Raw genomic sequence first — 26,612 nt, 5'->3', positions numbered from 1 at the left:
GAAATGTATCTGATATTTCATGCAGAAAGCTATTTGACAGAGAAACGACAAGAGATTAAAAACAAAATTTTATGAAGTTGAAACAGAAAGATGATGTGACAAATATTATGCAGTTTAATAAAAATATGATTCACTTAGAAATTAAACATTAAATAAAGATTTTTGTTAGTGAGAGAGGGGGAGAGGTTTATCAAAAGTCCACACAGGTAACAACTTAATAGATATTTGCAGCAGAAGTGCTGTATTGTTCTGTGATAAGGCCTCGGAAAATGCAACTGAAGCTTTATATTGGTCAAGTAGGAGTATTGAGACAGCTTAGTTACAAAGAGTGTAGACCTGAGTTCAAATCATATTCAGCAACGCTACACAAAGAGGGTAGTGGTTAAGTCTCTGGTCCCATACAAGGGGAGGAACGGGGCTTTAAATTCTCATCCAGCAGTAGTGGTATAGTTTTTCTGTGGTTGCCAAAAAGCACTTTATCTCAATTCCAGGGGGGTTCCTTTAGCAGTGTCATCTAAAACACTTACGTCAATTCATAAAGATGCTCAGAGATAGGAGATTAACTCTCAGTTCTAGTTTCAAAAGTGATTAATTTGAGGCCAAGATGTAACATTGAAGCACAACTTCATTTCTGGGTAAACAATGCTGGAAATTAGAATAATTATGACTAGTGATTGTTCAGTGAGTGAAAAGAATCTTAATATGATGAAACCCTCACAGGTGGACATCACGTCACTTTTTGCATGTGCGTGAGCACGTGCATGTGCGTTTGCAAGGGGGAAAGATGTTGCAACGTAGAGAGGAGTCTTTCATGGTAATGTCTTGAGTAAATCTTTCAGGTTAATTCCGCTTCACCAGCAGGTGTTGTTTCTGTTATTTAAAAAAAATTGTAAACAAATCAGACTCAAGCTTTCATTTATTGTAACCAGTTGGCTGAGAAACTTTTGAACTAGTTCACTGTCTTTGTTACTTCTGAATCCTCTTCCAGAAAACGGTGAGCAGTTGTGGCTTTCATTGTGCTTATATTTTTTGGACATACAGATAATGGGTATGTAACAACAAAAATAAGCAATTAGTGATAATGTAATGTAAATTAATAGATAAAAAAATCTGCTCACCAAGTGGTGGCAGGGGAACACACACACAAAGGGATTTAATTTTTACAAGCTTTCATAGCCAGTGGCTTTGAAAGCTTGTAAAAGCTGAATCCTTGTGTGTGTGTGTGTGTGTGTGTGTGTGTGTGTGTGTGTAAGGGTGAGTCTAGCTTCTTCTTGTATCATTACCAAGTGAGGCGATGTGTGTCACAGGCACTTACTTTTGCATTTGGGAGAGTTCAGTTCTCCATCCAGCCAACTTGATTCAGTTTTTCATGATCCGTATACATCGCTTTAGACAAATATTGAAATGATACCTTTGAAAATATCATTGTAGATTTCTTACCCTACTCTCAGCTAATTTGCACTTGTGGTCTGTCTTTAATGACCGTATCATCAATGAAACTGTAATCTCCAATTTTCTTCCATTTTTCTTGTGTCACCTTGATTTCCTGTCTGTCCCTTACCTCTTCTTATATCTCATTAATTCATTAAAAAATTTTAGCATGTGAATTCTATTTTTCATTGTTAATGCATATCCTTCTCGTACATCTTTGTAACTTATTTACCAGACGATGTATCTAGGACCAGTACAATCATTTGCATCTATTTTTTTAATCTAAACAAATGTAAAAGTGTGACATTCTCAAATGCAAATAATAATAATTTAAGTATCGAAGCTAACTCATTTTTACCCCTCATTCAGTACTGTGATATTCTCATTTCTCTATTTGACAATACATAGTGCTGCAAAAGGAAAGGGGAAAATTTGAAGTAAATCTCACATAAGTAAAGAAAACAAATTTAGTGGTTTTTTGTTGAAAGGAAACTACAAATTACATGGCATCAAGTATCATAACAACAACACAACAAAGTTAACAAAACAATGTTATGGAAGTGAATACTGAGATTTTTCATGGTGCTTTGAAACAAATACCATGGGAATTGCAGCAGTTTCTTGATAACTGTTGTTGAGCAAGTGGGGTACATGTGGCTTTTGAGGTCACCCCACAAGAAAAATTGCACACAGACAAATCGGTGATCTTGGAGGCCAATGAAAGTCCCCAAACTAGAGCTGACAAATAGCTGACATTGATGCTCTGGCAGTATGAATCAAGGCTCTGTCTCACTGGAACACGGTGTTATGAAGATTGAGAAAGTTTTGAAGTTGTGCTACAAAAGTCTTGGGCATATCCACATATTTACATTGCATCCTCTCACTTATCCCCAAAGAAGTAAGAGTCCATTACACCCTTCATTGTTACAGGACACCAAACTGTAATATTTTTGCTGTGTAATGGCTATTCATCCATTTGATGAGTGTTTTTGGTTCCTCGGTATCTGAAATTCTGGTAGTTTACATACTTACTCAGATAGAAATAAGCCTCATTTGCCAACGAAATTGGGTTCCTCATTAATCTTTCTCATAATTCTTTCACAAAATTGTCACACCATGTGGTCCAATGGCTTCAGTTACTGTACAACATGAATTTTGTACAGGTAACACAGCAGGTCATCGTGGGGTATTTGATGAACTGTTGTTCATCTCTGATTTAATGTAACCTCATGTTTTCTTATCAGTCACAGTGAAATCATAAATTACCATGATCAGGGAAAACACAAGGAAGGACAAGGCTCCGCTAACATCATTTATGCTTTTGACAACAAACATTTGTTTTTTTAAGGTAACAGTAGTTGCTCTTTAAAAAAAAAAAAAAAAAAAAAAAAAAAAAACAGGAAGGAAAATTGCTAGTTAATTTGCCATGTTAAATTTACAAATTTGAAGGCATTGAAATGGTGAATGACACAGGCACTGAATTACAATAATAATGACCTCAAACAAGATGCAAGAAAATAAGGCTTTAACAACACTGGCCTTTTAAAAAAATTAAACAAACCCACCAATAAAAATAACTAAAACTGGATTCTAGATAAATTGCTTTAAGCAAGCTCAAATCTAACACATTAGGCAGCCCTCCCAAAAGATAAATATTAACTAGTTAACAAGACATAACAATTTGCCTTTCAGTTGACCCGAAAGGTTTACACCAAATAATTTACAATAAAATTTAGAACAAGGTTACAGCATGTATTAGACAGAACAGTAACATTAAAGGGAAAATTCCGTATGCTATGCCAGTTAATCAAAGATCTATTGGCCAACAGCAAAATTTCACTTTCATTGCAAGTGAAATAACATAAGGTACTCAACTTGAGCACAGACAGATAAGGCGCACAACTGCAAACAGTAGCAAGGTGCACTAGGAAATGCTCAAGAACCGGCCACAAGCAAGCTAGGCCCAAGTGACAAGAGCTGCCGACATGGAACACTCTCTTGGCAACTGAGTAGGTACTGTTAAAAATGTCTCACTATATTACATTGCAAGTGAAAGTTATTGCTTAACCACAATTGCATTTAGAGAACCTTTCCAATAAGGTTGTATACCCATGGAAATAAGCTTTGCAGAAAATGAAAGGTATAAAAGGGGACTACTCAAAGAGAGCTGTAAATTCCTCCAGGAAGGAATATAAATAACTACTTACTAAGGTTTTAACAATAAGCTGGTGGTCATAACAGACAAACTTAAAGGGCTGGATAACAATAACACCAGAGAGCATACCAGCTTGTAAAACATACTGAAAACATACATTAAAATGCAGAAGCTTGTTTGTTCTCTCACATAAAACAGTTTTAAAAAATTTAAAGAAACTAGAAAATTAATGGTCCTCTGATGTAATTACGTATGAAAGCTGGGCCCATTACACAGCCATAACAACATCAACCGTGGCAAATTTTTAGAGAGAACACTGGCTGGCAAATTAACGCAAGTCACTTCCAAAAACCCACAGAGCAGACAGAGCAATAAATTGGTTCTAGAATCACATAGGGTCAAATAGAAAAGGACTGTATGATGACTTAATGAACATAAAGAGGAACATCTGCTCAAATGGCTTGCGGACCAGGAACTCGGTGCACAGAGCTGAACACACCGATATGCATGGCATAAGTGAACCAGACCTTTTGTCTTCTACACAGTCCTGGCAAAGAAGAGTGAACAGTGACCTGGAAAAGACATGCTGATCCCAACCGTGTGTCCATTACTCAGAGCACTGCCACTGGCCCCAGCTCCACACAGTGCGAAGGCTACACCTAAACTGCCACACTGTGCTGTTCATAGCCCCCGGTGCCACTCCAGTGGCCACTTTTTGAAGTGTAGCCGGGACAACGATAACTGCACAAGGGAGTAATACGCACCAGCTGGTGAGATGCCAACTAGAAGTTATTGACAGGAGAAGCTGAAACGAGTCGCCAAGCCTCAACCTCCCCCACTCAAGCCAAAAACCTCACCTCCATTTTTTAATGAGAATAGGAGGAGAGAAATGAATCACTTAGCTGGATTTTTATTTGCCTTTCATATACCTTCAAGATTTTCCCAGTTACCAGGTTGGGCACTAGCAGATTAAAGAGACTTAAGGTCTTAACAGTGGCACACGGTCCCACAAACCTGGTAGCAAGCTTCCTGGGAATACCATACCCTGATTACCATCCATGTCAAAATTCCGAACAAAAAACTTGTCCCCAACTCAGCCACAAATGAGTCTCCTTCCCTGATTATAGCATCTCTCTTGATGGTGATGGGCTAGGTCGATACTTTTCCTGGCTCTATCGCAGTTTTCTTTAATAAGACAAGTGGTAATTCACTCACACAACAGATTCTTTATATTCCACAAATTAGCTGGGCAGAATTAAGGGAGTAAGAAAATATCAAATCAACAGAGACTGCATGAGAAACCTCATGCTGGGGCAAATTGAAGGCAGCATTAATCCAAGGGATGGAAATGTCCCATTTGGTCTGATTCTTAGCGTGATAAATAATTAAGGTGGCCTTAAGATTATGATTAACTGTCTCTGAAAAGGAAGGTTGAGGGTAATAATGCCATTAACATAACAAAACTGCTTAAAATCTCGTGACACAAAGGCAGGGGCATTGTCACTTATAAGCACCTTTGGTTAACCGAACTTGGAAAATACTTGAGTTAAATGACGAATAGTTAGTAAGGTGGTAACATCTGTACTTGGTAAAAGCCACATAGAACGAGAAAAAGCATCAACAACAACTAATATATAACAGTTCCCAGCTTTTGTTTCAGCAGGGGACCCACATAATCAATTAATGCTTTTCCACAGTGCTCCGCTCTCATTCAGAATGCAGTAAGCCTTTACATGTGTTGGGATTGGGCTCGGCCATTTTGCAAGATTCACTCTCCTGAACCTATTGGTGAATATCCTTATACAAGGATGGCCATGTAAGACGAGCACAGGCCTAAGCAAGGGTTTTATAGAGGCCCAGATGCCCACCTAATAAGGAACTGTGAAAAATGCATATGGCATTAGTTCAACAGGTAAACAAATTTTGGGCTGGTTGATTTCCCAACTTCACGACAAAGTATACCTATTCAGAAGGAGTAACTGGGAAGTTCCTCACCCGCCAACAACTGCCTTCTTATAGGCCCGAAATAAGGATCTTGCTCCTGCTTATTCCTGAGATCAGAAAATAATCGATGTATCTCGATCAACATTTTAAAAACAGAAGACCTGATGACTGAACAACACTTCCCGGTCATGGATGCTCTCCTCAGATGTGCAGCTGAACACGTCATATCTGAGCCTCTGATATGGTGAGGCTTGAAACGAAAGGCAGATATATGGATTACCCACCTCCATACCACCAATGTTTCTTGGCAGCCCAAATCCCAGCTCAAGGGCTGGATGTCTGTCTCTAGGTCAAATTCTCTATGTTGAATATAAAATTAAAATTTTCAAGTGCCAACAGAACAGCGAGAGCCTCGCACTCATACACCAAATACTTAAACTCAGGTCCCACCAATGTTCACAAGGCAGGAGCAACAGGTCATCTCCGACCTGTGTCTTCCAGTAAAAGGACTGCGGCCACCTTGATGTTACATGTGCCAGTCTGGAGAATGAATCTCTTCTCAAAATTAGGAATGACTAATACTGGTGGGTTACTTAGAGCTATCGTAATCACCTCAAATGCGTCCTGCTGGCTCTCTACTCAAACAAATTTGCATCCCGTTGTACGAAGATCATTAAGGGGGCAGCCAACTGAGCAAAATTAAGGACAAACTTCTGAAAGTAGTTGTCTGTCCCAATAAAGCGGGTGACTCTCTTTTTTTTCCTAGGAGGTGGAAATTACTTAGGGTCAGAAGTATGTTCTTGATCGATTCTGATTCCATCTTTAGAAACCAGATGTCCCAAAAAGGAAATTGCTGTAATGGACCGGGAATCTTCATCCAAAGGTATTTGATAATAAGCCTGATTTAAATCAAGCACAGAAAAATAGGAGGCATCAGTAAACCAAGTAAAGCAGATATAGAGATCCTGAAGGGAAATTGATTCCAATATAACCTTTCCATCGAGGAACCTATAATTAACAACTGGTCTGTAATCTTTACCCTGTCCCTTAGGTACCAAAAATATAGGTGAGGCATATGGAGAAGTTGCAGGTGTAATTACTCCATCGCAAAGCTTGATCTCAATCTTTTGCTTTAAAATCTTAATTTTAGATGGTGACAGACGATAAGCAGCCTGGCAAATGGGAACATCATCCACTAAACAGATATTATATTGAATCTTGTCAGAACCCCCAACTGATCCAAAGTGATTGGGAAACACACTTGAAAGATCCCTTAACTGAATAGCCTGAGGTTCACTAAGATGACCGAGATCCGCTAAGTCTGCAAGGTATTAATATTATAGTCAGTAGCAGAACACGAAAAGAAGGCTATCTTCTCTGGGGTACACAACCTAAAGAAGAAGGTGTTACTGGCAGAATCGAGGACCAATCTAGTATGATCGATAAAATCACATCCGAGCAATAAGGTCACAGATAATTTCTTCACTACTAACCGGTGAAGAAAAACTGAGACTCGACAGGCTCACTCGCACCTCACCTACCAGAGGCAACTTCTGCACATTGGCAACACAAGCCGGCCGGGGTGGCCGAGCGGTTCTAGGCGCTAATGTCTGGAACCGCGCGATCGCTATGGTCGCAGGTTTGAATCCTGCCTCGGGCATGGATGTGTGTGATGTCCTTAGGTTAGTTAGGTTTAAGTAGTTCTGAGTTCTAGGGGACTGATGACCTCAGAAGTTTAGTCCCACAGTGCTCAGAGCCATTTGAACCATTTTTTTGGCAACACAACTTCTCTGGGGGGAAGGTCTAAGAGAGGCCATCTTACACAGGTGTTGAAACTCAAGGTACCAATCGCAATAAAATGAAGAAACAGAACTTCCGGAATCAGGCAGACCACACATTGGTTCTCTATTAATTTGGGAAATACATAAGGAAGAAGCCGTTTATTACAAGCACTATTACATACACAAAATCCAGCAGACCTTTTCACTCGAGCAATTACTCATTTACGATGGCATCAGCTGTTGGACCTAGGTCCGCATTCAATCGGATACTTCCACACCAAGTGATCCTGGGAACCACACGGGAAACAGGATTTACTAGATGATAATTTAACAGCTGACCCACGATAGTTGTCACTATAAGAAAAACAGATGGCCCATCCTCACTTCGTTTACACTGCTCATTAGCAGACGTAAATGCTTCCATAGAGGCTACCGAATAATTGATTTGAGCAAAGGTGCCCGGATTCTGAGTGAAGACGAGCCATGATTGATGCTCAGAACTCTTGCCCTCTACGATGTTGGAAACACAGTCCTGTTCGGCGACATTCATACCAAAGCCAAGACAGCAGTATGGACACACTCAATGCATTGAAACAAGGTTTCATCTGAAGCCTGTACTTGCCAATAATACAAATGTTGAAGTTCGTTACTGATACATGCTGGCAACTTCCTTTCAGTTTTATGGGTCCTAAGCTGCCACAGATTTCCCCACTCTCAGACTACACCTGATTGCAACTCAGTTAACAAACCATTAGATAAAGGAGAGAAAGAATGACTAAATGTGGGACCTGCAAGGTGTTAGCACGTAATTCAAACTGCACGGTCTACCATAACACTTCAAAAACTTGGTTCAGCGCGTCAACTGCTAGTTCAGTGATACCATTTAATAAATGCCAAATAGGATTTGGCAATTTACCAAAAGTATCTGAGATGGATCCCCCAAGAGCTTGGGCTTCAGCCTTTCTAACTTGGAACTGATCAGCTAAAACACTCTCTTCCCCACTCTGCCCTTCATTGTCTAAATTTAATGCACCTGCGCTAGTTTGTAATTCCTTAATCCTCGCACTTAGGTGTTTTGCAACACATCCCTGCTGATTGCTTGAGTTCACAGTTGGCTAGATCGACAAGACAGTTATTGAAATGTCACAGCTGGGTCGAAACAATACGCAGCTGCTCACAGGTTGTTGCTTACCCTCTAAGAATGTAATGTTTTAAAATAATTCGTCCAGAGCTAAAGAAATGATGGAAATAGTGGCACCTACCTCACCGATCATTTCAGATGAAATGTGGTGAGGCTTGCCCAGTGTCAAACGCGACCCTGCTGCCAGCTCTGAAACACCCCCCTCAATAGGTGTGCAATGAATACGCAGTTCATATTGAAGATGTTCACATTTGAGATAAACTGCGTGTGCACAGCTCCTTGCCCTGACACTGGCCATGGTTCTCTGAAACAAATCGAAATCAGTTATAAACATTACATTTGAGCTGGACAAATGATGTTAACAGGGGTAGACAATTTCCCTGTTAGAAAACACTGAAAACAAATGTCTCAATTGTTCAACCACTATTGCACTTAGAGAAATGTTTCAATAAAGTTGTACGCTCTAGAAAATAAGTTTTGCAAAAAGGAAAGGTGTAAAAGAGAACTACTCAAAGGGAGCTGTAAATTCCTCCAGGAGGGAATATAAATAACAACTCATGAAGATCTTACCATTAGCTGGAGGTCATAACAAACAAACTTAAAGAGCTGGATAATAATAACTCTAGAATGAATGCACACCAGTTTCTAAAACATAGTGAAAAAAAATTTAAAATTCAGAAACGAATTGTTCTCTTGCATAAAACAAGTTTTGAAAAAACAAAATTAAAAAAAAAATAGAAAATTAATTATCCTCTGATATAATTATGCATGAAAGCTGAGCACATTACAAAGCCAGAACAAAATAACCATGCCAAATTTTGAAAGAGAATGCTGGCCAGCAGATTAACACAAGTCACTTCCAAAAACACAGAGAGCAGACAGGGCAATAAATTGGTCCTAGAATCACATAGAATCAAATAAAAAGGCATGTATGTCGAATTAATGAAATTAAACACAAACATCTGCCCAAATGGCTTGCAGACCAGGAAATCAGTGCACAGAGCTGAACAACAAAATACGCACCGCATAGATGAACCAAACCTTTTGCCTTCTATCCAGTCCTGACAAATAAGAGTGAACAACGACTCAGAAAATGTGTCGTGGCTATCCACACCGCATGTCCATTGCTCCAAGCACACTGCTGGCCTTGGTGTGTCAGATGAGTGTTTTGTAAGTTTTGTGTAGACTGACAGCATTTTCCCAGTATCATACCAATCATTCCATTTCATATTGACAAATTGACTGATTCTAAGTGTGACAGTATTGATAGCTACTCCAGAAAGCTCATTTTAGTTTAATAGAGAAGAGGTTTATGGAGTGTATGTCTAGTTGAATTTGAACTCCTCAGTTTGTTTTGTACTTGGAAAGATTACTGTTGTATATTGCCTTAATTGTTTTAAATTTAAAAAAGAAAAAAAATTAAACTCTTCAACAGTTGTAAGTACACAGATAAAACCTCATGCACCAGTAGTCAAGTCTATTGTCTAGTTCACAGCTATGAAGATTGTGACCTTACAAAAACATTTAATGGGTTTGTAGTGAATTGAGAAGATAGTAGATTAGAAAAGAAAGTAGGAAATGCACGGCAAGATATGAGGGACTAAGCATTTTGTTGTATTTGTTTTGGCCTCACTTAAACAGTTCCACTTCACCCATTGTGTTACTACAGATGAGTATACAGGTGTGGCCAATAAGGATAACTTTGCAGTGTTGTTGAATATTCTTCAATATTGTTCAAGTGTCTGAAATCTAAATTGGAGCCATTGAAGAGATCTCATGTTATCCACAGTAATAAAATTGTAATACATTTCAAACAGTAAAACATTCATTAAAAAATTCATTAAGATGGACCCCTTATATAATCTCGTGGAAGTGTACTGGAATCGTAATTATTCAGTCTAAAATTGTTGGTTTGCTCTGTAGGCTGCCATGATAAAAAAGACAAAAATATTTACAGAATGATGATTTCTGTATTGTATGTGAAATACACTTGAGGATACATTATCCGTTTGTAAAGCTGAAAATAATTTGCTTTGAAAAGCCCTGAGCTGGGCTACAGCAGCCTGTGATGATTGTCATGTGTGTGTGTGTGTGTGTAAGTGTGTGTGTGTGTGTGTGTGTGTGTGTGTGTGTGTGGGCACGCGTGTGTGTGTGTGTGTGTGTGTGTGTGTGTGTGTGTGTGTGTGTGTGTTTCCGAAGAAGGGACATTTTTGTGTGAAAGCTTAAATATTTAGCAGCCTTTTCACTATGCCTGTCTGTGACTCAGTGCCTTCTATATGTGGTGTGTAGCAATATATTCTTTTAATAATATTATTATTATTCTGTTCTGGACTCTTTCCGTTGATTCTAACCTATTTGCCTGGAGTTTGTCATATTAGTTACACAGTGTTATTTTTCCCTGGCCCTGTTTTGCATATTCATTAGTTCATTTTCAGTTTCTGTTTTCAGAATTGTATGGTTTCATTGTTGCATAAATTGCGTATGATATGCTCTCTTTTCAGTTCAATTATTTTATTTCTTGTGGGCATGAATACGCTTTGCTGCAATTCTGCAGCCTCACCTATAATCGATAGTCGATATAATTAATAATAGTAATATTTTTCACCAGTTGTTTGCACAAATGAGATTACATTATAAATAGAGGTGTCAATAATGTGATTTTATTCTCTTTTACAGACAAAACAAACAAAATTGATGAGCAAGCCTTCAAATGCCCAAGAACCTGCTAGGAAGAGTCCACTTCCTTTCGTCCAGTGGTTCGAGAAGGAAAGGCCAGCAATGCAGGAAGAGTTTCCGGATATGAATTCCTCCGAGTTGACGAGAGAGGCTATGAAGCGATACAAAGAAGTGAGACAGAAACAAAAAGAACAACAACAAGAACAGGTGCAGCTTTCAAAGACACAAAGTTTTCCATTTCACGCATCGTATGACACAAAAACATGTGGTTAAAACCCTCTGCTAGCAAATACAAAAGATGTAATCCCTCAGACTTTCTTCGTAAATTGATTGTTTACAAGTTTTTGGGTTTTCATTAATAGCTGTTTAATTCCATCCAAACAGGAGCCTAAAAGAAATCTGTGCTTGCCACCCGAAGTTGTTGAAATTTCCTGAAAGAGAAAGAACAACCAGCAAATACAAAAACTTGTAAACCATACAAAAGATATCTTGCAATATCATCGTATGTTGAAAAAATGCATATCAACAAAAGTAGAGTATTTGAATTTCATACCAATTTCATTTTATACAGATGAACATTAATAAAAATGACGAACTGCAGGGATGGATTCCTGATTGGAAATGGAGGAAAGAAGGCGCTATGAACATGTGTCCGGAAATGCACCGTTGCCTTGGTAGATGGCACTGGTGAATGAAAGTTCTTCCGACCACATGCCGTGTGTTCCTTATGTGTTACAGGCTGTGTGACTGGCGCACGTACTGTAAGCAGCAGAATGTCAGGCACAAGCTTAGATGGTGTTTATGTATGGCCAAGCAGTCAAGAGGCAACATCTACTTGGCCATACACAAATACCATCTCAGCTTGTTCATGACATGAATACCAGAACATTTTGCTGCTTACGGTATGCTGCGTCAGTCACATAGCCTGCAACACACATGGAACCCACAGCACATGTTCAGAGGAACTTTGTCATCACTGCCATCTACCATATTAACAGTGCTTTCCAGACACATGTTCATAGGACCTTTATCCATCCATTTCCAGTCAGGAATCTGTCCCTGCAGTTCATCAGTTTTATTAATGCTCAACTTGTATATGTCATGGTTCAGAAGGTATGTAAGTTGTTTTGTGTTTAGTTGTGTAATATAATGGGGGAAAATTAAATTTTTTTGGATATTTCATCACCTTAACATTTTGCTGCTAAAACCACACTAAGTAGCCGTGTTTCTTATTGCTGTTTTATAAATTACATACCACTGCACACATTTATTATAATACTTTTACTATACGATTTTGTTGCTATTATTTGCACATAATATACTATTGATGTTGTTTGCTACTTAAAATTTGAAAAAAAAAGAAAAACATTAAAAATTTTGGAAAGTTTAAACACAGTGCCATGGCAAGTTAAAGGCATGTGCTGTTTCACCTAGCTCATTTGTTGCTTAATGATAGGTTAGTGCTTATCACAAGACTCAAGAAAATACACATTACGCAGGCAATGTGGAAGTAGGCTGGAATCAGCAGTGCCATACGAAGGAATATCTCAAAAATTCATGCAGACAGCATTTGCTAACGCAAACTAAAATCAGACATGAAGTTCTCCATAACACATTCTGGAACATGACATGCTTCACTGTGCTATCTAGGGCTTATGTTTCCGCAATTTAATTGCAAATTAAAGTAGATTCAGTGAAATTATTACTTGTTGGCTGCTTATATGTCTTTTTTGTCTACTTGTCTCTACCGTAAACTGGTGCAAAGAAGTATTAGCACTCATTTTTGGCATATGCAGGGTGTTCAGCTGCCCTCCCCCTACTGACAGTGTTTTATGTAACTGACATTGTTACATCTGTCCTTTATCAACCATGCATGAGATTTTCTTATTATATTGCTTGCTACATGAGAACTATTAGTCCTACAAAAAAAAAAAAAAATGAAAAGCACCTTTTTGGAGAAAATTTAATATAGTTAACTTTGTACCAGGATACGTTTTTGCTAGAGGCCGTAGGTTTTTAGTTATTCAAGAAAAATGTACAAAACTGGCATTCAAACACACCCCACTCCCTCGCTCATTGCTCGTTAGTCAGAATGTCTAGTATGTTGAACATGGCACTACCTCACTGTACAAAAATTTGCGGCTGGTGAATTATTTCAAGCATTTGATATTTTTTGGTCTTCACAAATTGTAAAACAGATGTTTGTGTACATTTTACGTATCAATTTTGTGGATTTTAACAGCATAAAATAAACAGTTACATTGTTGTATACGCCAGGCCATCTGACTACAAATCTACTGTGCCTGTAAGGATTAGGCTTGGATGGATTGAATTGTCACCGTAGTTAGTCTAAGCATAACATTTACAAAAGTCATTTTTCTTTCAATACTCACAGGGACACGTTTCAATTAATGATATTAGCAAAATAGCTGACTATGCTGATGGTGTAATAGCTCAGTCAATAGAGTCCAAAAAATGGCAGATATCAGGAATAGTTTGTTTCGAAAATGTTTATGTGGTGATAGGAGGTATTGCCACAAACAATGGACTAGAAATACTGACCGGTGAGGGATGAGTGTAGAGGTGGGGATGCATTTAAAGGTCGCTTTTGCATGTTTTTCTTGAGTAACTCGAAAATCATGGCCTTCAGTGAAAACATGTCCCAGTACAAAATTTAATTACATTAAATTTCCTCCAAAAAGGTTCTGTTCATTTTTTCTGTATTTCTAATAGTTTTTGCGTGCGAACGAGAGGATATGGAACTCTTGTCGTGGTTTATGAAGACCAGACATAACACTGCGGGTTGCATAATATGACAACAGTAGGGGCAGCTGAATCACCCTGGAGGGGGGGGGGGGGGGGAGTCATAAATGATCTCAGCTTTATAAATTAGAGATACTTAAAACTTGAGCAATTACCACTTCTTTTCAGAACATTACTGGCATTATTAAAGTAAACTGGATGCCTAACCCTATTTCGCAGCTCATCATACTCTTGTCAATTTCAAAATTGGCTTGTTAACTGGCAGGGCATAAAAATAACACTTAATTCGGTATCATTCAGTGGTTTGTCAGTATCAACAAAGCATGGTGAGAGGTAAATGGTGTATTAAAAAAATCTTATTGTTGATCTGCCCTTTCGTGACGCCTTAGATACTCATTAAGAATGAAATAGTCATTATCAGTATTGCCTGGTGGGTATGTAAGTATTATCTTGCAGCATTAATTTAATTTCTGTGTTATTCATTGTTTTTTGTATATGCTCGAAGAGGCAGAATTTTGGGAAGGAATGTCTTTCTTTTTGTTTCCTCCAGAATGGTGAATGTGTGCAGAAGTTAGGTTCCTTTGAGAACTGGTTTGAGGAAGAGAAGAGTAATTTGCAGAAGGAATTTCCAGGTGTGACACAACAAGAGTTAGCAACTGAGGGTCTTAAAAGATATCGAGACCTACTGCAGAAGAAGAGGAGGGAAGAAAAAGAAAAGGAGGTATAGTGTAGATTTTCTTCTCAGCAATACCGCCGATTATTTTCATTCTTTGTACTAAAAGCAGGTAACCACTACACTTGATACTGTATTCTGTATCAAGCACTTGGATTTGTTTGTGCTGTTACTGAAACTACTTTAGTATAAGTCAGTATGTAGCTTAGCATAAAATAGTGTCAATGTGTCAGATTGATGAAAAATAAAGAGCAACAAATCATTAATAGGGGAAAAATGATAACAGATCAATAGAGGAAGCTTGAGGGAAAATAAAAGTACAGTAACATCATCTTTTGAGTAATTTTTGAGGACCCAACTTTTTGTAGGGGAGCAGTGGTGCTCATCATTAGGGGTTCCCCGAGGTGAAAATTAACTTTTTTTTTTTTTTTTAAATATGTTGCGCAATATTACTAGTTGTTGTAGTTGAGTTCTGCTTTCTTAAATTTCTGTCCATTGTCATTGGGGTAATAATTCTTATTCTTGATTTGCTGCAAATGTAACTTTAGTAATTAGGGACTTTTTGCACATGGGAATGTGCAGTAAAAAATTACACTGTCAAGACTTTTGAGTTTGGCCACCTGTATATTAATAAAACCAGAAATTACATCATCCTTCACAAACATTGCAGGCACTGATTCACATCTGAAGTGACACTAAAACTGAACTAAGACTGGAATGAAACTGTTTTATGTGATCACTCCCACACCATCTTAAATAGTTTTAAAAGAATTGCTTGTATTTTTTTCATTATTGTGAACAGCAGGTTAATTAAGTCACAGTCATTAGTCAGTGTCTTGTAAAAAGTTACACACATTGTCAGCTACTGCACATTAAATGAATTTTTTTGTTGTAATTACAATTTAAAATATATTATGACCTCCCTATGAAATAGCTCGTGTATCATTTATCAACAGTGTTTCATTTAAGTTTTAATTACAGAATAATTACTTCCAAGTGTTTTATTGTTAACATTTTTTGTGTTTGTTGTATCCCAGATAAACCATTTAGATTGAGAAAACATTGAGGTGCGATTCTGGAACTATTGACGTGACAACAGTTCTTGGACATTCTGTAAACTACTAATTCGAGTAACAAAATTGAATCAGAAATTGAGAGTTATGCTGACTTCAAACAGATTTGAAAATAAAGCCTGTATAGAAGGAAAAATACAAATAGCCAAAACAACATATCTACAGGATGTGCAAGAAAACTACGCGACTATGGCATAAAAAATGTCACTAGGCATGGTATTGGTCATTTCAATGTGCTGTCCCACACTGTCACATTACAAGCTGAATCAGATTCTGGAAATTAAATATGGCTTAACATAAAAATAACTGCTCATAACAAACCGTAAAATACTGTTGAGGCACATTTATTGGGCCATTCAATAAGTGATGCAAATTTTTTCTGAAAGCAGATTGGTTTTATCCCGGATTCCAGTAAAACATATTATTCCCCACTCTTTTGTCTACAAAACTCTGTTTCTCAGCATAATCTCCATTTAATGCGATAGCCTTACAGCACCTTACTGGGAGGGCCTGTATGCTCGCATGATTATCACTGAGAATTGGCAGCCCTGCAGCAAGGTGACTACCTCGAGTTTTGGTGTTCTTGTAAAGTTGTCATTGTAGATTATAAAACATTTAGTTTAGTACTGATTATGGTGGTAAATAGGTGTATTAGTGTGCCTTTTAAGCGTACCATTAAAGGTTTCCTTTTTCTTTACGTAATATGGCAGAAAATGTGAAAATATCATACAGTCGTATTTTCTGTTTATGTTTTGCCGCAGCAAATCTATAGAATTTCGTTTAGCTGTTCTTTGCTCTCTCCAGCAGTTTAACTGTAGCATACCTCTTCATTATTTAATTCACATTCCTGGAAATGAGCGTAAAGTTTAAGTTGTTGTTTCAGAAACTCTGCACTGTTGTTTTTGTTTACACACAGTTGCGTATAGGCCAAATTTGTGGAATCATATTTTCGTGTTTATCTGTAATTTAACTGACTTATTCTTAATAAACTATTACGTTTATCATGAGTGAAAAATGCTTGACTTCCGTAGAATTGTTAGGTCGGGGCTTTGGTGTGACGGGTGCTGTAGTTTTTTCCATGTAGGTGACTGTAGTGGCATGGGACTAGGGGAAGTAAATGAGACTCGTCAGTGGTTTTGTAGGATATGTAGTAGAGATAGGAAGATACTAGAACAGGAGGGGAAAATTGCCACCCTTCAGGCTGAGTTAGGCAAGGCCAAAGGAGATCTTGACAGGTTAGGAGGGAGAAGGGTAAAGAGAGGTGGGAAGTGGCAACAGGCGGAACAGGCCTAGAACATGGAAAATAGATTTGACCTGTTGCTTCAGTTAGAAGCTGGGTGAGCCTCAAGCAGTTGTAGGTGTAGAAAGGGTACAACAAACTTTCAACAGCAAATCGAAAAGTAAGAATGTAGGAAAATCAGTAAAGAGAAAGAAAGTGTTGTTGTTGGTAGTTCCTATGGAAGAGGGGTTGGCCAGCTTTTGCAGGATGAACCAGGTCTCCAACTTTTTTAAACCTAGTGCTGGTCGGGAGCATGTGACAAAGGTTTTAGGATCACTTTGCAAAAATGACACTAAGGAAGACACTGTGGTTATAGTGGGTGGACCAGGTAATAGTATTGACAGAGATCCTGCTGGGTACAGTATAGAGTGTGACCTGGCAAAGATTGCGTCAGCATCGAAGCATACTAGTGTTGAGTTTGTATCTGTTCTTGGGTGCCTTGACTGACCTCATTTGAACTCTTCCATCAAGAAAGTTAATTTGAAGTTGGAACAGCTGCTTATTGTCAGGTGCAGAGTCACATTGGTGTGGTTGCTGTTGATCCTCTCAGTAGGTGGGATTATACTAACCATAGCTTTCACCTCAGCAGGAAAGGGTGGGGTAAACTGGCTGGTAAAATAGCAGGAAAGTTAAAGGGGGGAGGCACTGTTATGACTGATAAAATACTAGTGGTTATAGGGTTCAGGAAAGACCCTTTTTTAGGGAAAGGGGGAGGGGGGGGGGAGGACGGAAAGAAACCAAATTTTAAGAGAGGTTAGGACTGGGACAAACCTTCAGTTTTAGAAAGAAACCAAAAAACATTATTCTAACTTATTACATCAGCATAAACAGCTATTGGTTAAGTATTTTCAACAATCAGCAGATATTTCAACTCTACCCAATTTTAACTCAGTCAGTGTGAAATGTCAGCTATCTTTATTGCATCAAATGAAGAGGGACAAATAGCATTAAGAGTAAGTAATACGCTGGTGACAGATGTGTATAGTGTTGCAGAACTTTTTAACAAAAATTTATAACTGTTACTGAAAAGATGGGGTTGTCAGGTTCTATAGATGCTGCTATGGAATACCTCAGATGAGACATTTCAAGTAACTTCCATAATATGAATTTGACCCTCACTACCCCAGAAGAAATAATGTCCATCATAAAATCTTTAAAATCAAAAACAGCTAGTGGGTATGATGAAATATCAACAAAATTAATTAAAGAATGTGATTCTGAGTTAGTAACATATTATTACAAAAAAAAATTAAGCTATCTGTGTAACCAGACGTTTATCAGTGGAATATTTCCTGAATGGTTGAAATATGCCAAAGTTAAGCCACTGTTTAAGAAGGGAGATAAAGAAATAGCACCAAATTTATGTCCAATTTCACTTTTGCCAGCATTCTCAAAAATTTTAGAAAAAGTAACGTACAATTGGCTTTATAACCATCTTATCTGAAATAACATACTGTCAAAGTCACAGTTCGGATTTCTAAGGGGTTCTGATATTGAAGAGGCTATCTACACTTACAGTGAAAATGTGCTTAATTCATTAGACAATAAATGGCAGGCAACTGGTATATTTTGTGATCTGTTAAAGGCATTTTACTGTGTAAATCACAGTATTCTTTTAAGTAAATTAGAATGTTGTCGTTTAACAGGAAATGCTGCAAAATGGTTCAAATCTTTTATCTCTGGAAGGAAACAAAGGGTGTTGTTAGGAAAGAGACGTGTATTACGCAATCAAGCAACATCCATCTGGGAACTAATTACATGTGGGGTCCCCCACAAGGTTCCATTTTACGGCCTTTACTTTTTCTTATGTATACCAATGACCTTTCATCAGTAACATTACCAGATGCCAAGTTCGTTTTGTTTGCCGATGATGCAAACATTGCAATAAATAGCAAATCAAGCGTAGTCTTAGAAAGATCGGCTAATAAAATATTTGTGGACATTAATCACTGGTTCCTAGTCAATTCCTTGTTACTAAACTTTGAAAAAAAAACACACTATATGCAGTTCAGTTTGTAAGGGGTGTCCCACAAGTATGTGGCTAACATACGATGACAAGCAGATAGAAGAAGTGGACAGTGTTAAATTCTTGGGATTACAGCTTGATAATAAATTTGCCTGGGAGGAGCACACCACAGAACTGCTCTCTATTTGCAATGCGAATTGTGTCAGATATAGGGGATATAAAAATGAAAAAGCTGGCATACTATGCTTACTTTCATTCCATAATGTCATATGGGATTATTTTTTGGGTAATTCATCAAGCCAAGCTAAATTTTTCCGGGCACAAAAATGTGCAATTAGAGTTATATGTGGTGTGAACTCAAGAACATCCTGAAGAGATCTGTTTAGGAAACTAGGGATTCTAACTACTGGTTCCCAATATATTTATTCCTTAATGAAATTTGTCATTAAAAATACATCACTTTTTCAAACCAACAGCTCAATTCATGGAATCAATACTAGAAGTAAGAATAATCTTCACAAGGATTTAAAGTCACTTACTCTTGTACAAAAAGGTGTGCATTATTCAGAAACACATATTTTCAATAACTTGCCAGCAGCCGTAAAAAGCTTAACCACCAGTGAAATTCAGTTTAAAGAGAAGACTAGAGGATTTATTGGTGGCCAACTCCTCCTACTCCATTGATGAGTTTATCAGTAGAACCAACTGATTTGTGTGTGTGTGTGTAAACAACTTCTCCACCATTTCAGTGCAATAATGTGTTCATTGTAAATAAGTATTGTAGTAGCCCTATTACATGTTTATTACCTTGTAAGTAAAAAAAAAAACTTTTTTTTTATTTTAAATTCAGTGCATTAGGGTTTGTAAAATGATTGTTTCATATAGGGTTTATTAAAAAATGACAGTCATTCCACTTGGGACCTGTGGAATGTACATTAGCTTATTTGTTTCAGTTGTAAATATTTGTCATTTATTATTGTTTTTCTGACATATTCTACATCCTGGAGGACCTCCTCACTACGGATCAATAGGAATGAAAGTAAATCCAATCTAATCTAATCTTTACTCGTCTGACATTGGAATCAACATCTTGCTGCATCAATAACCTCCCCATCATCCACATACTGCTTCCCATGGAGTGTATCCTTCATTGGGCCAAACAGATAGAAGGTGTGAGATCAAGGCTGTAGGCTCCAGTGAAGTTTTGTGACTCCTCTTGGGTGCTCAGACTTGTGAGACCTTGCATTGTCATAAAGAAGGAGAAGTTCATTTGCATTTTTGTGATGATAAACACGCTTCTTCAGTTTCTTGAGGGCTACACAATTCACTTCAGAGTTGACCGTTGCATCATGAGGGAGGACATCAAACACAATAAGTTCTTCTGGATCCCAGAAGACCATCGCCGTGACTTTACCAGCTGAGTGTGCAACTTTGAACTTTTTCTTCATACGTGAGGTAGTGTGGCACCATTCCATGGATTGCCATTTTGTTTCATCACCTGAGATGATATTTGGCAAACATTGTCATGATCAGCCCCATAACATGCAAGCAGTTCTGCGCAGTTCTATTAGGCGATGAGGAACCCAGCAGGCACACGCCTTTGAGTAGCCCAACTGGTGGACGAGTGTCATCACTACCAACAGAGACATCTAGTTGTGTGATGAGGTATTTGATTGTGATGCATTGATTACCTCGAATGAGAGTGCCCACAGCTGTGTGTGGCCGCCTGGCATGTGGGAGATTGGTCAGCTATGCACAACTTTGTTGTGATGATGACAGGCACAACGCCCAATGACTCACCGCACTTCTGTTCACTGCCAGGTCTCCATAGACATTCTGCAAGTGCCTATGATTATCTGCAATACTCTGATTTTCTGCCAAAAGAAACTCAGCGACAACTCTCTGCTTGGAATGTACGTCCATTACAGACCATTTTGAAGACTATGTATTGCACTGCCACCTATCAGAACTTCATGAAACTGTAGGGACTGAGGCAGGGATATTCCATGAGTCCCACAGAAAATTCCACATTTTTAACTGAAATGAAATGAAATGAGATGTCGTGTGGCTAGGGCCTTCCGTCGGGTTGACCGTTTGCCTGGTGCAGGTCTTTCGATTTGACGCCACTTCGGCGACCTGCGCGTCGATGGGAATGAAATGATGATGATTAGGACAACACAACACCCAGTCCCTGAGCGGAGAAAATCTCCGAGCCAGCCGGGAATCGAACCCGGGCCCTTAGGATTGACAGTCTGTCACGCTGACCACTCAGCTACCGGGGGCGGACTTTTAACTGAAATTGGCCAAGGGGAGAAAAAAATTGTGTTGCATTACTTATTGGATGCCTCTTGTATAATCACAAATTGGTAGCTTCATTTAAAAGCAACCAGAAAGAAGATGAAAAAAAAAAAAAAAAAAAAGGAAAAATCATTAATTACTGTCTTTGTTTCTTCCTTTGTGTGCTCTAGCTGGTTGATGCTAGCAAGAATGACTTGCTCATACAGAAGTATAAAACATAACACCTGATGGTATCAAATCCTTGCACAGCTGTACCAAGATTTCTGCAGGTGAATCTTCTTCATTTTCGTCGTCGTCCCTGCGACTACCATTATAACATATTTTTACTTGTTTATTCCAGGAGCGTCATATGCTTAACAGAGAATGTTTTACACTTAGTTGTAGAAAGGCACATAAGGACAACTAAGTACCTCTACTATTGGAGGATTTGTTACCTTTACTGCTTAAATTATCACATATCACCAGGACTTCCGATTACCTCACTTTTTTCCATTTACGATGCGGGAGTCAGGATGTTGTCATAAAAAAGAATAAAAAAAAATTGTAAAATGTCTGACTTGCTGAATCATCAGCAAAGGCATTCCATTCTTCTTCAGAAGATAGTCTTTTTCTACTGTAATTGAGGATGTACTATAGCAAAATCAGCGTGCTGAATCACACTATATCAGGAAACAACAAGTGTCTGTAGCCTGTAAAAAGTTAATTTCCATTCTTTACTTTCTCTCAAGGAATGACTTCTGCCTAATAACAATTCTTATTTTGCTTTCACAGAATCATCTGTGATCAGATTTTGAGGCTGCAGATGACTGATGCAGATGGATGGAAGGAATACATCAGTGTTCGTGAGAGTTGTGGGTAGTTTTGTATGCTGAACTCATCTGCTAGTGAGAGCAGCTTTTCTCATGTTGTGCCCATCTTGACATTTAATCTTGTAAGAAACCTCATACAAATAGATGCAGTAATACACGAATTGCTGTTGAAGTGCAAGATAGTGTTTTCCTGTTCATAAAATACCTCATAGTTTTCAGCTTTCCATTACCATTGCTATGAATACAGCAGTGCTGTCATTCCCTCTTTGTTCTTTTCACCATGCTGACATTTTCCTCCCTAACAATGTACGTTTTAAGGATATCAATCGGAAAAGATCGAGTTTCATCATAATGTCACCGTTTATGGAATTACATGCTCTTACAGCAGCGTCCAAGCATCCTTCCGTGAATGTTCCTCACTTACTATGACAAATTCACTTTATCTACATATGTTCTGATAAGAGAACTTGTAACATTATTTTAAACTCGCTCAGCGAATTGTTCAATACACAGAATCTTCTGTCATAATTCAAGTGCTTTCTAAGCTGTTCTTTCACAATACATTTCCATCTATAGAACTGATGGGAGTATCAGATCATGCAGTGCTACCCAAGTGCTCAATAATGTGCTGAGAATAGGCTTGAACAGTCTTATTAACACAAAATAGCAGTAGGGAAAGAATCAATTGCTATAGGTGACTTGTCAATATACAGCAAGAAAATAACAGAATAAACATATAGTAAATGAGTTACAACTCCAAGGAGTGAGTGATAAACTTAACACAGTGCTCCAAGTGGCGGTTGACGCCATTCATTTGTCACCACACTGTCACTCAGCTTGTGCCACAAAAGCATCTCTGGATGCCACGAACAGAGCTAATACGTGCAATCGCAGCAGTCGACATGTGTAGCGGTCCCTACGGGAGCCCCCATGGTGAAAACGGAGCATCTTCTCTGAAACGGGCCGGGAAGTAGACATGTCGTATGTAGCGAATGGTGCACATATGCTCTGCATTGACTTGTAGTGGCAATGGGGCTGGAAGACAGGGCGTCGTATCTACCTCATGTGTAGCTCTTGACCACAAGGTGGGTGATGCGTGCTTGAAAATGTGAACGGGCGTCACTCTGCTAAGAGACACGGTGGCCTCTTTTCCATTCACTGTGGTAACCATTTTGTACATAACATGATGTGCAAACAGCTGTCAAGGTTTGTAGGTTTGATGTGGTTTACATGTTCTCATAATTTGCAAAGGAACTCTGGTTGTTCATCTGTTTTTTACATTAGGCTGGCATCAAATAACTCTCCTGGCAGGCACAAAGTCTCACCATAAACCAGTTCCGCTGCCAAGGACTCTAGACTCTATATGTGGTTTGTACATGGCTCATAGGCCCAGCAGAACTATGGGCAGTGCAGATATCCAGGGCATCCCGTGGCACGTTAGTGCAGCCTTCAGTGTCCAAAGCCAACATTCCACCATGCTGTTGCTCGCCGGATGATAAGTGGTCATCTTGTGATGGATGTAGCCACAGAACTTCACCAACTGTGCAAACAAGTCTGAATCGAACTTTCGGCTTCTGTCGGTAGTGATATGGAACAGACAGCTGAACCTCGCCAGCCAGATCAATGTGAAAGTGGTGGCTAGTGCATCTGTGTAGATGTCTGTAGCTACCGCCTCAGGCCATCTTATATACTACCAATCATTTTGAATATATAACGTGGGCCTTCTGACAGAGGAAGTAGTCTTACCATGTCAAGCTGAATGTGGGTGAAGTGTGAAGAAGCGTCCGAGAACTATCTGATCAGGGAATGAACTTGGCAAGTGACGTTGCAAAGTTGGCAATGCTGGCAAGTTCTCATCCACTCGTGGCAGTCTCTTCCTGTCCATGGCCACACGAACTGCTGAGATACTTGCTTGAATATTGTTCAGACTTGACGGTGACAAAGATTATGTAAGGCTTCAAACACTAGTCAGCAAAAGGCAACAGGGACGAAAGGTCGTGATCTGCCACGTAATGTCTCACAATATAATTTCATGTTCTTGCTGGGCTTGTCAACTAGCTATAACTTAAGTTCTGCAGTGTCATTGTGCAATAAGGTATGCAGTTTGGGATCTTCTTGTTGCGACTTGGCAAGCACCTTCATGTTCACAGGCCGTGGGACACTGGCCGTTCGAGAGAGAGTCCACATCACATAAATGATGCCTGATATTGGCCCATGCCCATACTGTACTGGCTAATAAATTCCAATTGGGTTTACTGCCATGGGGAACAAGTGTTGCTGTTTTCCCTGATGGCGTTTGCTAAGGTCTAGCATTCGGTGTATATCACGAACCCTCTCACCTCAACCTCAACCTACAGTCAGACGTACTTGATTGCTTGGTATATGCTTTAAAGTTCCCAATCGTATGTGCTCCATATTTACAGGGAAGGTGATAGCTTGTGCAAAAAATTAGCCAGAAGCTGCCATACCTTGTCCAACCATTGGTGGAAGTGTGCACCAATGGCTGGCTGACTGGCATCTACCATTACTGCCAGTGGAGCTTGGGGCGTGTCAGCACTGCTGCTTGCGGTACCTCTTTTTTAGCTGTTTTAAAAGCCTCATTTGTCCCCTCGGTCCAATGCACAGCAGAACTGCTCTTAACTTTGGAACCCGTCTGTTGTTCTTCAGTGCGTGGTAAATGCCTGCATTAAAAATTAAACTTTCCTATGTATCTGTGTAGATCTGTTATTGTAGACTGTTTAGGTATTTGCAATGTGGCTTCAAGATTCTCAATGAATGGTAATGAGCCTGTTGAAGCTATTCCATGACCCAGGAATTCAACTTCTGGTTGTCCAGGCACACATTTCACCTTGTTCAGCGCCATGCTGTACTTCTTGAAACACTCAAAAACTACTCTCAGGTGCTGATGATGTTGATCTGTGGACAGAGAGTACACTAACATGTTGTCCAATTAGGCAAAACAAAAGGTTAATGTGCGCAAGACAAAGTCGGTAAACCATTGCCAGGTTTGTGCATCATTACGTAGGCCAATATCATAAACTTACTCACATACAACCCAGATGGTGTAGTAATTGTGGTCTTCAGAATGCCCTCAGTTGCCATGTGTTCTTGAACGCGGAATGAGTTGGTTGACGTTCGTAAGAAGCTGGAAATCACCCTGGCTACTGTCAAACAAGTGGCAGCTGCTGCATGTTGTTGTGTTGGAAGCACTCCCGAGAGTCATGTACCTGTGGTACTGGTACCAAGGGTACCTCAAGTATTATTTGCTCTTGTGGATCCTGTCTCCTTTGCAGAAAGTACGGTATCTGTCATTATTCATCCACTTGACTGCAAGTGACATTTCAGTGGTAAATCTGGGCACCCTGTACAGGGTGGATGGGGACCAAGAAGGACTCAGGGTGTTGTACTGATCCCCCAGCTGACAAGTTTGAGGTGCTGTCTTTCACTTCACCTGTTTTGAGGAAACCTTTTTTGTCCAGTGTCAAAAGGAGGCAAATGCTGAAGGTTAGGTATCTATGATTTGTCGTAAGTTTAAACATACGGTGGATGAAAAGGTACCCCTTTAGAAAATTGCAGCAAGGGGCAGGAAAGCATACAAGGTGCACTCAGTGTGTATGCTTGGGGGCCTAATTCAACATGTTGAAGAGGCTATTCCAGCAACTGTTGAGGGAACAGGAACGCAACCAACTACAGTGTGTGGCTGGAACAAATTATGCCAGTTCTCTGGGCCCTGAGGTCATACTTGGTCATTCCAGTGACTGGCAGATAAGGTTCAAAAGATCAGTCTTACACACATGGAGTTTCAATGAAGCTCACAATTTGCAGCATTGTCCCCAGAATTGATCATGGCCCTTTGGTTTTGAGTCTAGTGGAAGGATTCAACCAGAGACTTTGAAATTCTGTGACAAGCTAGGCTTCAAGTTCCTGGACTTGGCCATAGTATTGAGAATTGTAGGGCCCCCCTAAATGGGTCACATGTGCACTACACATCAGAGGCTGCTACTCAGGTAGCTGACTATATGTGGAGTGCACACAGGGTTGTTTTTTTTTTAGATTAGGCGACTCCATCCAATCCAGATAACGATAGCTATAAGAAACCCAGTTGTATAAGTGTAAGATAAAAAGAAATACCTCCCACAGGTGGGAGTATTAAAATCCTATTGGTTAACTGCTGAAGCACTCGCAGCAAAGTGCCAGAGTTTGAAATGCTCCTGAAAAGCAGTGTAGCTCATGTAATACTAGGTACAGAAAGCTGATTGTAACCTGAAATTGATAGCAGTGAGAGTTCCGAGGAAGATTTAATTGTATATTGAAAGGAATGAGGAATGGAGGTGAGTGTATTTGTTGCAGCAGACAAGAAACACAAATCCACCACGATAGAAATTAAAGCTGCATGTGAGATTGTTTGGGCAAAAGTTAGTATCAAGGATGGGCATAAAATGATAATTGGTCCTTCTATCGCCCACCAGATTCATCTCCTGATGTAACCGAAAACTTCAGACAAAACCTCAATTCCCCAGTCGTACTGTAATCATTGGAACACCATTCACAATGGAAATACACCCAAGAGCCAAATAATAAACTGGTACACCTGCCTAATATTGTGTAGGGCCCCTGCAGGCA

General features: G+C 39.2%; 1 protein-coding gene across 2 annotated transcripts in view; it reads left to right on the top strand.

Moving 5' to 3' along the window:
• LOC126236151 (WD repeat and HMG-box DNA-binding protein 1) overlaps window positions 1-26,612 on the top strand; it is a 172,918-nt gene that overhangs the window by 133,174 nt on the left and 13,132 nt on the right. For both annotated transcript variants that reach the window (XM_049945236.1, XM_049945235.1), the window contains exons 17-18: window positions 11,129-11,335; window positions 14,442-14,612. In XM_049945236.1, the coding sequence (XP_049801193.1) occupies window positions 11,129-11,335; window positions 14,442-14,612 (378 nt within the window). The remainder of the gene's footprint in view (window positions 1-11,128; window positions 11,336-14,441; window positions 14,613-26,612) is intronic.

The sequence above is a fragment of the Schistocerca nitens genome, chromosome 2 (genome assembly GCF_023898315.1).
Source record: "Schistocerca nitens isolate TAMUIC-IGC-003100 chromosome 2, iqSchNite1.1, whole genome shotgun sequence".
Classification (NCBI taxonomy): domain Eukaryota; kingdom Metazoa; phylum Arthropoda; class Insecta; order Orthoptera; family Acrididae; genus Schistocerca; species Schistocerca nitens.
This window is presented reverse-complemented; position numbering and strand designations above follow the sequence as displayed.